The sequence below is a fragment of the Pseudophryne corroboree genome, chromosome 1 (genome assembly GCF_028390025.1).
Source record: "Pseudophryne corroboree isolate aPseCor3 chromosome 1, aPseCor3.hap2, whole genome shotgun sequence".
In the NCBI taxonomy this organism is placed as follows: Eukaryota; Metazoa; Chordata; class Amphibia; order Anura; family Myobatrachidae; genus Pseudophryne; species Pseudophryne corroboree.
Window position 1 is genome coordinate 255,476,742 of NC_086444.1, and position 16,322 is coordinate 255,493,063.

General features: G+C 38.9%; 1 protein-coding gene across 1 annotated transcript in view; it reads left to right on the plus strand.

The window, feature by feature from the left end:
• Positions 1-255: 255 nt before the first annotated feature.
• The window catches only part of PRDM6 (PR/SET domain 6), a 216,243-nt gene continuing 200,176 nt past the window's right edge, over positions 256-16,322 (plus strand). Inside the window, exon 1 of the mRNA XM_063960104.1 lies at positions 256-703. Within this exon, the coding sequence (XP_063816174.1) occupies positions 262-703 (442 nt within the window). The 5' untranslated portion in view covers positions 256-261. The remainder of the gene's footprint in view (positions 704-16,322) is intronic.

A 16,322-nucleotide genomic window follows, 5' to 3' on the forward strand; every position in this document is an offset into this window, starting at 1 on the left:
GCAGTGTTTGTAGTTTTATATGGGGCATTGGTAGCAGTAATATGTATAGAGATGTGAGTGTCTGTACAGAGTGATCAGATTGGGGCTGTGTGCACATACAGTATACATGTACTGGTCACTGCTTGGAGGGATGGCATTGGTTACTGTGTGGAGTACACATTGCAGAGTGTTGCCTGGTAGCACTGTGCTGATGATGGGGGGGATAATAGGGTGATGCCGATGTCTCCTTCCTGACTGGTCCTTTGTGTGCAGGTCCTGAGTATGCTGAAGCCCGGGGAGGCTGCTGGATCTGCCTTCCTGAAGGTGGACCCGGTGTACCTGCAGCACTGGCAGCAGCTCTTCCCCCAGAGCCATGTGAAGGCTGGAGTCCTGAGCCATGTCACCCTACCTGAGCCTCCAGCAGACAACCTCCGACTGCGGCCAGCATCCCTGTCCTCCAGCTCATCCACCTCCTCCACTCCGACCTCTGCACCCTCTGCCCCTGCCTCTCTAGCCGGGATCACTCCAGTGCCCACTGTCATCGGGGCACTGCCCAGCATAGAGGTCACAGGCCCACAGAGGAAAGAGCTGCTGGTCTCCCATTGCCAAGAGGGATCCTCCGGGCGCTTCAAGTGCAGTCCTGAGGAGTTGGACTATTACCTGTATGGCCAGCAAAGAATGGAGATCATCCCTCTCAGCAACCCCACCAGTGACCCCAACAACCGTATGTACCCCTGCAAACACCCCATTGCACCACACAGCACCACACACAGCAGCACATCATAATATACCGTATGTTACCAGGATAAGGGTCTCCAGTCCCTTCGCCAATCACCGCACAGGAGTATATATTATTGTATACGGCGATAACATCCAAATACATGAACTCTAATATTCTTGCTAAGAAACTAACAGCAAAGTGCAGTGAGCAGCATTTATGGAGCCTTTTTAAATTACAGCCCAGGTTCAGAACTTAATAAAATACAGGAACGGGAGCGTTTATGCTGGTATATGTAGTCTAGTATGTGTATGCTGCTACCGTTTGTATACTGCTATACTGTAAACTGGTATTTGTATATTGGCCTGTATGTATATACTATTATGTGTATACTGGTATGTGTATCATGGTATGTATATACTGACACGTGTACACTGGCATTTGTATACTATGTGTATACTGGTAAATGTATACTTGCATTTATATACTGCTATGTGTATACTGGTATTTGTATATTGGCGTGTATGTATATACTATTATGTGTATACTGGTATGTATATACTGCTACGTGTATACTGCCATTTGTATACTGCTATGTGTATACTGGTAAATGTATACTTGCATTTGTATACTGTTATGTGTATATTGGTAAATGTATACTTGCATTTGTATACTGCTATGTGTATACTAGTAATTGTATACTGGCATTTGTATACTGCTACGTGTATACTGGTAAATGTATACTGCTATGTGTATACTAGTAAATGTATACTGGCATTTGTATACTGCTATGTGTATGCTGGTAAGTGTATATTGGTATCTGTATAATGTGGTATGACCCCGTCAGCCTTATATACTACTAGCTGACTATCCTACACGCGTTAACGGGTTCACCATCTTGGAGACAAATGAAATAGGAAACGTCTACAACATGCAGATGACATTGTTTAATAAACACGGAAAATGGAATACAATCTGCAACACAGTTACCGCCATGAGAAAACACTGATACAATATATCAACTTCTAGCCATAGAACTATAGCCTACTTACTGCTGTCAGCACAATGGGAAATAATAAGTAAACGTGTGCTTTTTATTTTATCAGTTTCATATATAACAGTAAGGCAGCTGTTTTCTTTCCTTTTGCTTTTTTTTTCGTAACTAAAATGCGGCACAATTTTTTATGCCTGCACTCTATTGCATATTACAATAAATATATATATATATATATATATATATATATATATATATATATATTTATTTATACACACATACAGATAGATAGATTTATATATATATATATATATATATATATATATATTTAAAATAACTTTTTTTTTTGCAAGCAAGGATTGATGACTCGCTTTCAGCACTCAGCCATTTATCTTCACTGTGATTTACTGGTATTATAATGCTGCTTGCTTTTGCATAAAAAATACAATTATATTACTCACATAAGCGTAAATATATGCAATGTTCTTTTGTGATGCAAGATATAACATGTACAGAAACTATGTTACTATGATGCAAGATATAACATGTACAGATACTAAGATAAATGTACATAACGGACTCCGCATTGACTTTCATACAGCGCAGCGATACTTCATTCTGCAGTTACTGAGGATACTAATAGCGTCACAAAGTACAGTAACGCAGTGATATCTTACAGTTTGAGAAGTTTGAAAATTTATATATTACACAACTAACATCCATCATGAAGCTTCGTATATTTGCCACACTTGTTGTACAGTTACTGTATGTCAGGAATGACAATTCAATTACCCAACCTGTGGGCACGTTAAATATTTACACTTGCTAATATAGAGAAGATTGCTAATTATTTTAATATAGATCTATATTACTGCTTTATCAATGCATAAGATGAGTTATTAGAGTAAATACATTGGAATATTTTAATGACCGTATAGGTGTGCACGAAAAAAGGAGCATAACAATGTCATAAATAAAATTATATATTTCCCGTAATACCTGTAAAAGATCAAAATTTATTTCTATCTATAATAGCTTCAACCCATATGCTAGATCTGTAGTTAATTGTGTGGTAAAACGGCTGGGTAATGATACAATATTTAGAATTGCAGAATAACAGTTTCGTACAGACGAATAATAAGGAAACGATATTTACACGACATGTCATTTAATACATATATTTTAGAAATGTGTGCTGTATGGTCCGCGGCTGTATAGAATATGACACTGACAATGACACTATAGGAACCCGCGGCTCAGCAGACTGACAGATCCCATCACTTGCCAACCGATGGCTGCTTCAACTTTAGCAAAGTTATCCCAACTTTTTCCAATAGAAGCACGAAATATGCACCTCGCCGGCTCCTATCCACTGCTCAACATCACCTTTATAGTTCATCGTATAAATAATACTATCTGATTATATGCTCCGGCGTCATGGAATAGATCCCCGCGGGGAATAATGTAAGGCGACCCTTATGTTACACTAGTCACTAGTACAGAATTCAGGGAATAACCTGGTGTAAATCTCACAATGAGTCCAGGAGCTGCAGTACTGTCCTCTGCCGCCCTGTTCATTCAAGTGACCAGATACCTGCAAAGCAGGACTGTCACTTATTTATTTTTATATATAAATATATATACACACACACACACACACACACACACACACACACACACACACACACACACACACACATCCTCTACTATTTGTGCCTGTACTGTGTGCCTTATATTTACAATGTATACACCTGTGATGTACAGTACTTAAAGGTCTAGCTGATTACAACTACACACAATTATTATAATACATGTAGTATAGTATAATATGCTTTACAGTGCTGATACCAAGTCAAAATGATTAATAAAACAATCTTTCATGATTAATGATAAGAGATTAAAAAACAACAACAATAATAATATTATTAAACCACAGCAGAAGGCTGGAGCTGATGCCTATACACCTGCAGTCTCTACCGTATGTCAGTGGTGTCAGTGTAATGGGACTACTTCCCGAGCAATGCATTCACAGATTACCATGCAGAATGAGAATGTGACTACACCCCTGCGTCTGCACCCACTATTCTATTATATACGGTCTATATGCGGGAATGGTAATCCCTGTAAGTAAAAATCCTAAATACATTGTCTGCAGCTCCCCCCTCCCCCTTCCTATACAACCCCCCATGAGGCGCAGACACTGTGTATGTATGGCACCAGCCTAAACATCTTGTCCCTCGGCTGTACAATTAGTGCATGTATAATTGTATATAAATACGATGGCTTTTGCGATGAGGCAGTAGTCAGTTATCGTATATTGCCATTGCCAATATTACCTATTTGATGCTGCCAAGGTGGCACTGGGTACGTGGTAATTTACCGTGCCACTGGCACTAGCTCTCCCACCGCCCTCCCCTAAACACAGAAGATGCAGTCATATATTAGATTGAGGTTAGAAAAGGTGGTGGCTGTTTATTTAGGGTGATAAAATGGTCCATCAGCAGTAATCTCCATCGATATGTGCCACAAGGAGATGAAGGATGAGGGGACAAGCCACAATTAATTGCCCTATAGTTTTGTAAGAGAGAGTGGAGCCAGCACAGAGACAGCATCGATCCCAGCTCCCAGCTCCTATTCATCATCTGTACATTGTATATGGGGGTCTCTCTGGGGCAGGGGTGCAGGGTTTATACACACAATATTCTCCTTTCAACCTTCTCTCGCTGACAACAAACATTTAATTCACTAATCCAATCAATTCTAAGGATATACAGCAACACATCTGCATTAAAACACGTATTGTATTTGCCTGCCCAGAGGAATAGAAGTGAAAGAAAAAGTATCTAATGGAAGGGTAAAACAGGATCCTCAATGTCCCACTAGTCCTAAAATATCTGTAGCTCCAAGATGTAATGCATACACAAATACTGAGATATACTGTAAAACAGGGCTCGCCAAACCGGTCCTCGAGATCTACCAACAGTTCATGTTTTCCAGGCCTCCTGGAGATCTGTAGAATTGTCAGTTAGGAATGAATGCAGCACATCTTAATTAGTAATAACTACACCTGTGCACCAGCTATGTGGTCTGGAAAATGTGAACTGTTGGTAGATCCCGATGACTGGTTTGGCCAGTCCTGCTGTAAGATGTTACACTGTATGTAACATTACTATCTACAAGGCTGCGAGATTGTATCACCTGCTATCAACCATATTGGTCTCAATAGGATAATTGACAAAAAGTCTTATGTGTTTTAAGAAATACCCCCCCCCCCCCCTTCCCCCACACACACACCTATACATAATTATATGGAATAACTTTTGTGCTGATAAATTATATTTTTCATTAGTGATGTATGTTAGTAGCTCATTTACATAAAGCAATTGGAATTATACTTTTAGTACCTATTTAAAAATATGTATTTGAAGCGGGTAATCAGATAACAGAAATACATGTTCTCTAGGGCATCAAAGCATTTAGACCCCATGTAATAGTATAAATATTACACCAGGGCAAACAGTTCCTTTATCACTGTATTGTTCAACTATTTAGCAATGTCTGTGTAGGCTTATTGTATATCACTGTACATGTATAGTGCAGTACTTTCCTCTGCAGGAGGGCACCCATTGTAAATTAGTGATAGGTTTAAAATCTGTCAGGATTGTAATAATGTTTCAGCCTATATATTGGAAGTTCTTCAGCTTAGCAAGACACTGTTTACCATGTTCCAGCTAGATAAGTTGTGTGTGTATACTTTGGTTGTATAAGGTTACAAAATGATGTATTGTCATGTAAAGCAAATGTGTAGTTTTAGTAAATCACCCCATAATGTACCATAATTTTCCCAGTGACTTCATTGGTTCCTCTCTAGTTAGGTTCATTTCCTATGAGACATAATAGCTGATTTTGTTAAAAGGTATAGGGATCTACTATATGAATCACATATATAAATATGCTTACTGCAAGTTTGTGTGTGCAGGGTTACACACTCATATGCTGTGCTACACAGTGAATAATTACAATATGTGTCTCTTTTTCTTTTCGGCATTCAGCCTAAATTCTGTATGTCCCCCCCCCCCATACAAAACAATACACGTCTGGCTTTGTGTAAGCCAGTTAGCCCATGTATGTTCTTGGACTGTGAGGGTTAAACTAGTGCAGCAGTGGAAATATGCATAAACACAGAGAGAAAATGCAAACTGCACATATATTTGGCTCTTGTGCATGCTCATATATTTACATCCACAAGTACGTCAACTATATACATATCTAAACATTTTCCTGAATTAATATCCATGTAACCCTTAATTCTAGAATTATAAATTAAAGATTTAAACTCTCTGCACCCTTGAATGTTTGCCTTGCAATCTGCAGGTAATATATAATATGTTTCTATAACATGTATATATAACAGGTATATTAATAATATACAATGTGAAAAATATGTTAAGCCTCAATATTTATTTCATGACAATTTTGAATTGTATTCACTATAGACATGTGGCCCTGATATAACCAGATGAGTCAGAGCACCATTTGGGGGGCATTAGGGGTGACACCATGTCACCTAGGTATTATTAAGCACATACTGTGCCTTCACGTAACTTGTGTTAAAGAATATGTACTTCATGTGACTAATGCAGCACACCTGTCTAGGTAAATGTGCAGATACCAGCCTGGCCAAAATGTATTATATGTGTCTCCTCACTCCTTCTGCTTTAAGTTTCACAGAACAAAACTGGAATGGTCCTTTCCCATAACACATCTATGAGGACCATTGCGTTATAGGATGTTCAGACTGACTTTCTTTGGAATTACCTGGAGCATTTTGAGGATTTAAATATGCCCCTAAAAGCCCCTCCATTTAACTGAGTAACAAAAATACCTATGTACCTATTTGTTTTAGAGCATGCCAGGTACGGGTGAAGGCTGAATCACTGTACTGTACATACACCTGAGTGCATCACTGTACATAAGCCTGAGTGCATCACTGTACATACGCCTGAGTGCATCACTGTACATACGCCTGAGTGCATCACTGCACATACGCCTGAGTGCATCACTGCACATACGCCTGAGTGCATCACTGTACATATGCCTGAGTGCATCACTGCACATACGCCTGAGTGCATCACTGTACATGCGCCTGAGTGCATCACTGCACATATGCCTGAGTGCATCACTGTACATATACGCCTGAGTGTATCACTGTACATATACGCCTGAGTGCATCACTGTACATACGCCTGAGTGCAGTGTGAGGGCCAGTGTGCTTTTTTAATAACAGAAAGATACATCAGTCTGTGTGTAACCTTAAAGTCTTTACTTGTTACCAATCCAATGTGCAGTTGTGTTGGTGGCAATGCATGACTTATATTCCATTAATACATGCATGTTTAATGAATCTATATTTTGGATAGTTCCAGAAATGTAGATATGCAAATAATATAAAGGAAATCTTACTTTAGTCAAGTGAACCTGGATAACGTCAAATATAATGCAGTCTAAGAGCACTGGCGGGGATATTTCCAGTCCTGGAGAGAGCTGCTGCAGGATAGTCTGGTGACAGAATAGGGTTATTATTTTACATAGAAAGATAGAATTTGATGGCAGATAATAACCACTTGGCCTATTTAGTATTCCCTAAATGGGTTGTGGATAGCACCGGAATCCCGGCCATCAGAATGCCAGCATTGGGGCAAGCGCTAGAAAGATGCTTGCGGGGTCGGTGGATCGCTGTGCTTGCTACTCTATGGGTGTCAGCATTCTTGGCGGTTGGGATCCCGGCGTCGGTATTCTGAACACCGAGATATTAACTACATCCCCCCTAAACACATGTACAGATACACACTTGGGATTGTTTTTTTTGTCAGGAGCCAATTAACCTTCACAGAAATGGTAGTGGATAAGTGGAATAGCCTCCCATCAGAGCTGGTAGAGGCTAAGACAGTAGAGCAATTTAAATATGCTTACAAAGACCAAAGGAACAAATAGGGTTGAAGTTGCCAAAATAATAAATGAAAAAGGGCAGACTAGATGGGCCAAGAGGTTCCAAACTGCTGACAAATTCTGTGTATGAGAAGAATGTACAAACTCCACGCAGTTAATGCTATGGAGGGAATCAAACCCATAACCTCAGTGGTGTGAGGCAGAAATCCTAACCATTACACCATCCATACTGCCCAAATTTTAATCCCCATGTAGTGACTATTACAGAATCAAATCAAACATACGTATAGATTATTATTAAGCCCCAACTTTTGTAGAAAAACACCAATGTGTGTATATATATATATATATATATATATATATATATATATATATATATATACAAAATGAAGTGCACAAGAGCGCCTACTGGTGTTTTTGGCATACAAATGGTTAAATGCGTGATAATTCACCATGTGAGACGTGAAATAATATAGATATTTCAGAGAACAACTTATCTCTCTAAACGTCTTCAATTCTGATGACACTTTGATGCATGTAAATTAAAAAAGAAAAAGAAACATAGTGTGTACTGCATAAACCAGATATTTCTCAATTAGGAACCTTGCTGGTCCCAGACATTGAATGAGATAATGTATTAATTAAATAAAAAACAATTTAATAGCAATCCTGAAGCGAATGTAGGTAGCAAACGTACAAGATAATTATATAAAAACAGTTTATCTGTCCACTCAGGGAAAGAAGGATAAAACAGCAACTCCTGATCTAATGACAAAAGTGTGACAAATAGAAGTGAAATCCTGAAGCAAATGCAGGTAGCAAACGTACAGGAAATACAAGTAAAATCAGCTTATCTGTCCACTCTGGGAGGTTCAGGGTTGAGCAGCAAGTTCCAGTCTCAACGCGTTTCGTCCTATAGCACAGGACTTCATCAAGGGGATATATATATACACACACATACATACATCCATACATCCATACGGATAGATAGATAGATAGATAGATAGATAGATAGAGAGATGGATAGATATCTGGCATAGAATAAAAGCATAAAAAATCAGATTACACAGATATTTTGCAGATATGTAATATATGTGTTTTATTTTAGAACTCCCCTATAATTTTTGCTTTGTGATGTCATGTTTTATACTTACACTTGGTGAAGTCTTTCATGTATTATTATAATATATTGCTCACTGTAGATTATCCTGAGCTAAACCGTCACCATTAAACTGCACGCATGATCTAATAATCCTTCCAATGTGGTCATGAGTAATATATTTTGCTAGTGGGTACGTTATCCCACATTTACGCTGTGTGTCTCAGGGCGTTTGGGCAAGCTGTGTGGTGATTATGCTGCAGAGCCTGGAGAATGCTGAGGTGTGAAAATAATTTAGTGCAGAATGCTGGCTAACTTTCCTCTGCTCATTACTGCTGGAGTGACATCTGTAGTGTGACGGGCACTAACTGCATACCTACAGTATATTATACTGTACGCATACTCACAGATATGTATGTATATTACTGCTGGACTGACATCTGTAGTGTAACGGCCACTAACTGCATACCTATATTATATTGTACACATACTCACAGATATATATATGTATATGTATATTACTGCTGGAGTGACATCTGTAGTGTGACGGCCACTAACTGCATACCTATATTATATTGTACACATACTCACAGATATATATGTATATGTATATTACTGCTGGAGTGACATCTGTAGTGTGAAGGCCACTAACTGCATACCTACTGTATATTATATTGTACACATACTCACAGATATATATGCATTTGTACATTACTGCTGGAGTGACATCTGTAGTGTGACGGTCACTACCTGCATACCTATATTATATTGTACACATACAGATATATATGTATATGTACATTACTGCTAGAGTGACATCTGTAGTGTGACGGCCACTAACTGCATACCTGTATTATATTGTACACATACACACAGATATTTATGTACATTACTGCTAGAGTGACATCTGTAGTGTGACGGCCACTAACTGCATACCTATATTATATTGTACGCAGTATGCATATATATATATGTATGTTACTACTGGTAGTTTGTTATGTGTGGAGCAACTTTAATTTCCCTATTGACATGTCTGTAAGCTTTACAATGCTTATTTGATACTTTACACTTTGTTGGGCTCTGATTGTGAAGAAATACTGGAAGCTACTTATGCTGTGATAAAGGGAGATAATAGGTTAAATCAAAGACAACAGGAATCAATTGCTTTGTGCATCACACAACATTAACTTGGTCATTGCTCGAGCAAACTGCTTCTTAATAAGCCTCTCAATGCCAGAAAACTACTTTATAGACCTAATCACTGCCCATGAAACTGCTCAAAGATATCACAGAACCAATTTGCATCATTCTATATGCTGTCATAAGTCAGTCAGTCATATACTAAACCAGTTAGCGAGAGTGAACCTGTGCTGCTGCTGCTTCTTCTTCTTCTTCTTCTTCTTCTTCTTCTTCTTCTTCTTCTTCTTCTTCTTCTTCTTCTTCTTCTTCTTCTTCATACTACCACTACTACTACTACTACTACTACTACTACTACTACTACTACTACTACTACTACTAATAAACCCCAAGCCCTCAGTGACAGTATTGTTATGGCTTCTGTCTGCTATAGTCAGTGTTTTGTTTTTCCCTTACAGAACTTTATTAAACACTGATTATATCTATTTGAGAGAGGTAATACTTTTACGATTTCCCTTAGACAGCCTCATGCTACATAACAACTAGAGGAGCAGCGCAGAGCTACTGTAATGTTTTTTTTTGCCTTCAGTATCATTCTGCCTATATTTAGTCTTATTGTTAGTATGCCAAGGTCTATGATCATTTGTAACAACCCTGTACTAACATGGAACTCCTATTTGCATCAGTGCCTTTGTTTAATTCTGCACAGTTCACTTCATTTCAGATATACTAAGGACCAAGGATCAAATAGGGTTGATGTTACCAAAAGGTAAAAAAAAAAAAAGGTCAGACTAGATGGGCCAAGTGGTTTTTATCTGCCTTCAAGTTCTATTTATTTATGTTATATTCGTGGTTATCAGTTACACTCATTTAAATAAATCAAATAGGTAGAGTCCCTTATAATTTTAGTAACAAATAAAAAATAACATAGGCACGGACCCCTTGTGACCTCGCAAGATAATATTTGTACTTAGTTTGAGGCAGCATAACATTATTGTAGTATTTCATGAACATTTTGGCAGATTTTATTTGTTTGTTTTTATTCGAACCCAAGATATTTCTGGTTATCTACATGTTGGTCCAAATGCTCCTCTGTGCAGAAATGCCAGCTGCTGTGGATGGTTATGCTATCTAGTGGGTAAATAAATGATCAAATGAAAATAGTTTAAAATGGATATTATAATAAAGAAACAGTTCACAGAGTTAGTATGGGAAAAGTAATGACTGTTTATAAGGTGCTTGGAACGTGTTACCAGTTGTTCTTTTCAAGGTGCAGGGTAATATCAATAGGTTCCACATGTAATAAATGCACATTAGTTTTTCATACACTATATTTTCTTCCACTGTAAATTGTAATGTGATATAGTCATTGTTTATGTAATTTTAATTAAATTCAGGTAGCATATTACTGAAGTATGTTTAGTCTTATTGTGTCTTGTAAAATGAAGGAAATATTTCTTATTTTGCTGGACATGCTTATAAATGTCATTGAACCTGATGTATAAACCAATGATCCAATATGAAAAGATGTGTAGTAATGTTTACAAATGTACATCTGCATATGTGCGAGAGTTTAAACTGCTGCCCAAGTTTTAGTTTCTGCCCTGATGTTATGATTCTTAGTGTACAGGAAATCTGATTTGCAAAGGAAATCATCACTTTCTTTCTCTATGTTATTTCAAATATTCAAATGTCTATAGTTGTAATATATTCCCGGCTGTCGTCCCTGATTCTGACTAGTGGATACTGAGCCAAAATGTGTAATTTATTTTTACAACCTGTATCATGTAATACATGCATAATCCACTACTGCTATCTACTTATACAATTTAGGTATTCCAAACTGTATTGACTGATATATTCCCGAGCTGTATTTAATATTCTGTAAGGATTATTTGACTGTGGCAATAAAACTGTTACTGTAGGGTTGAAATATTCATTGAATTATTTAATTAATTTTAGAGGATGAATGGTAAGCTGCAGAATATGTGTGTTACATATTTAACTTTTTTATCAAATAACATATTTCTATTTTGTATATATGTTACAGGAAATATCTCTTACAGTTCCATATCTCATGTAGAACTTCCTGTACTGTGGCTAATGTAATGCTCACAGATAATAATTCAAGGGATTATAGTTATAAAGAAAAATAGGTCTGTAAAATGTGAAATTTAGGGGCCTAAGTGCTTTTCTTATAATAAATCCTCATGCACATTAAAAGTAATGAGCACTAACTTTAGTACCTTTGTCCATGGCAAAGAGTAAAGTTTATAGGGTTATCCCAACAAGCACCTCAACTCGGGGTACTGATGTGGGGAAAACTGCACTGGAATCTGAACAGGAAAATAGATGCATGACCTGAATGGCAATGCAATACAGCAGAGTGGACTTTATATATGTGTATCTCTAACCTCCCCACACTAGTCATTCCTGCTCAGTTTCCTTACTTAGTTGCAGATTTATCAAAGTTTAGAGAGAGATAAAGTACGAGCCAATCAGCTCCAACTGCCATGTTTCAGGCTGAGTTTGAAAAATGACAGTTAAGAACTGATTGGTTGGTACGTTATCCTTTTCCACTTAATCCCTCTCCAAGCTTTGATCTGCCCCGGAAATACATATTTTTTAAATGAACCAATCAAATCCACACAGTATAGTCAGCCATTTTGTGGTCTAAACAAATATTATTACTACTATCTATCTGCATTTGCACCAGCCATGTATTTGGGGAGGTATATCTCTTGTTAGTTCGATTTCTGCATTCACTAACCTCTGAATAGCCCACAGTTTCATCTACAATATATGCTTACACATGCCCACGGCACACTTATCTTATGTGTGAAAGGCCTGTTGCCACTTGATTGTGGCCATGCAGCCACACATGTGAGGCGACCAAGATCTGACCACATATGCAAGCTGACTACAACGCATGCACAGTTTGTTATAAATCTCTTCTGAAAAAGAACCAGTGTGTGGAAAGGGCCTTGTGCCAAATTGTGTCAGTAAATCGACAGGCTGTATTTTCGTTATGATTTTTTAAAACCACAAAATTGCCGCTTCAACTATGTGTGTTGATCAAAAAAAGTCTGAATATTGTACATGGCATAGTAAATCCTAATTATAAGACCACAGTTGTGCCCTTATATAAAGGCTGGCTCTAGAAAAATTGCATCAGGCTATGTTAATTTTGTAAGGTAGCCATGGGCATAATAAATATTAGAGCTGAAATGCACATGTATGCCAAATTTCAGACCAAATTACAAAAAAATAAGATTTTAGAATAGCCTGAAATGGAAAGTTTGGACAGGTTTGGAAAGCATTTTGGGAGATGTGGAATTGTATGTTTACATTGCTTTGAGATCTGCGCCATTGTAAAGGTAGGGCATTTCATAATGTTGTCATGAGGTCTCTCATGGCTGTACTGCCAGTGACTTCACAATTCACATTCACAATATGGCTGACTATCTGCGCCTGCCGCGGGCTCACTGTTATATTATTGTCACTCATTAAAAATATTGACCGATGGAGAACCAGAGGCTCCAGTTACTGTACTGGTCACATGGAGTGGGGATCAGTGTATGTGTCTGCCAGTTTCTGCTATGCCTTGGTGTTAGAAATTACCTCATTGTGGATGCTGCTATATTTTATTTAAACAGCTTTCATGGAGCCAAAGGGATGCAGGGGTACAGAGGGATAAGTAATCGGGGGCAGAAACATGTTTCTATAGAGGAATTCTTGTCAGAATGTGATGTTATGATTTTTCTTTAAATAGACTTTATTGGAACATTCAGTAGCAAAACTGAGACAATGGTTACAAACGAGACAAAGTTTGTAGCATAAGAAGTGAGATATGATAATTCTAAGGAGTCAGTTAAATCCAATTGAATTTTCCCTGTTGAAATCACTAAACACCCACACTATGATGGTAGTGCCTGCTGTGCAACACTTCTACGATGTGAGAGAAACCTGCTTTATGATGAGCTTCTGCACTGAAAGACAATGATGTAACTGATGCTATGACACCTGGTGAAGGTGATACTGCTTGCCTCTGGTGAAGGATGTGCAAAATGGTGGACAGAGATGTGAAAGTGTTTATCCAGTCACCTGATGGAGAGTGAGTGTCCCAAGGTGGCAGGAAATGGCAAGAAATGGCAAGGCAGAGCTGGTGAGGTGGCTTCACCCAGCTGGTCAAATGGGAGATATCTACCAGTTTCAGAGGGAGAAGTGTGAGGAACAAGATCAAGGCCCTGCTGAGAACAAGGCTGAAAGCTTTGGACATGTAGAACTGACAGCAAATGCAAATTCTCACTTTTTGAAGCAAGGAACACTTACTTTGAGATTGTGAGGAGAAGGAAATGTGTGAAGACAACATATTGGGGGAAAAAGATCACTATTTACTAAGCTTTTGAGAAAGATAAAGTGGACAGAGTTAAAGTACGAACCAACCAGAACAATACTGTCTTGGCTGGGTTTGAAAAATTAGGAGTTAGAAGTTAAGAACAGGTTGACTGGTACTTTATCTCCCAGTTCACTTTATCTCTCTCCAAGGCTTAGTACATATACCCCAGAGAGTGATATGGGACATTCTGAATGCAAATGAGTGTCACAATGAACCAATATTAAAAGGGGGCAATTACATTGTGTCTCATTACATATTGGGGGTAGAAAGGGATGGTATCTTATGAAAGATAAAGGGAAGCTGGAGTCTAAGGAGTAATGGGGATAAGGAAGGGCTATGGTGAGGGCTTAGGAAAGACTTGGTACAGAGAGTGAACAGTTCTAATGCAGAAACAGAGCAGACTGTGATCCAACACGTAATGGTTTTGTAATGGTGCTATGGTAAAGGGCCCAGTACAGTCACTGATCATAGGATCTGATGAAGGACAAACTGGGGCCCTGGGAGTAGTAGAGAAGGGATTTGGATATACTGTACTGAGTGACTGAATACAGACAGAGAGTGATGGGACCTGATAAAGGGCACAGGGCAAGTAGGGATCAGAGGCAGTAATTGAGTGTATGATGTGACTATGATGAGGGGATAAGTACAGACTGGAGGCAGAGAATAACAGGATCTGATAAAGAACACTAGGTAGCCTGAGGTCCTGGGAGTAATATGCTTGTTGTGGGGGCACCTTAGGAAATACTTTGTGTACCCACCTTTATATCTCCCAGTCACCCATTTGCATTCCTCATATTCCGTTTATCCCTCAACTCCCATACACTCCTGGGGGTATATTTACTAAAGTGTGTGTTTATAGAAGCGGAGCTGTTGCCCATAGCAACCATTCTATTATCTTCTAGAAGGTGCTAGATAAATGATAAGTAGAATATGATTGGTTGCTGTGGGCAACCTCTCCACTTCTATAAACCAGCACTTTAGTAAATATACCCCCTAATCTCCCAATTTCTAGTAATTTGCCATTTCCGGTGACCCACTCATTCCCCATTTCCCACTCATTCCTCATCCTCCACTCAGTCCCCCCAATCCAGTGTCACTACATATTACTCAATGTCCACATTCCATCTACACATTCCACTGCACACCCTGCACTCATCCATCATACTTACCTGTCTGGCATCGGCAACGCTGAATCACCCAGAGTATGGCGCTTCCACCTTTTTCCTGCATTTATATATGCACATGTGCCATAGACCCTGTGCTGGTGAGGGGGGAGGGGGGGGGGGTTAGTAGGACCACACACAGGCCCCTCCTCTCTTAAGCCACACCTGCTGCCGAGACTTACAGTTGCATAGTCTGCATGCGTGTAACCCAGTGAGCACACAGATCTGTGATTGAGCAGCTCCATGCTTTGTAGATGACAGCTCTCACCCCATTATAATGCTAATATGCCACTAGCCACAGCATGTGATGGCATCCCATGTGTGTCGATTCGCTCTTCTCTCCTATTGATGATATGCTTGGTTACATTACTTACCTGGCAAGACAGATTTGCCCGTATTTCCTGCAGAAGGACAGGAAGTCTCAGTTAGTCTGAGAATTTCCTTGTGAACATGCACAATCAATAAGAACACCGGGTTGTAAAAGTCATTATTAGCACTTTTTTTTATTCCCAACAACATTGCTATTACTTGCAAACACATAGATAACAATGGCATGAAGCAGTGAGAGATAGCGATGGCCTGAGCTCAGAGAGGCAAAAAGGGTCAAGTTACAATAAACAAAAAAAGAAAGGATTGAGCCTGTGGGACTCATCTGGACGATGAATACCAGTAGCGAGATAATCCAGCCAAATCTCACAGATCTGAGACCACTGACAGGGACAGCTCCTGATAGGTCCTAGTTCCAAAGCATCAACACATGATGCAGAGATTAGGAGTCACGGACAATGCATGGATGGCAGCACATTTTGGGGAGCAGAACAGAGGAGGGTTGGCTAAGATGGTAGTCATTGGTATGTAAAACTCAGAGATAGTAGTTTCTACTA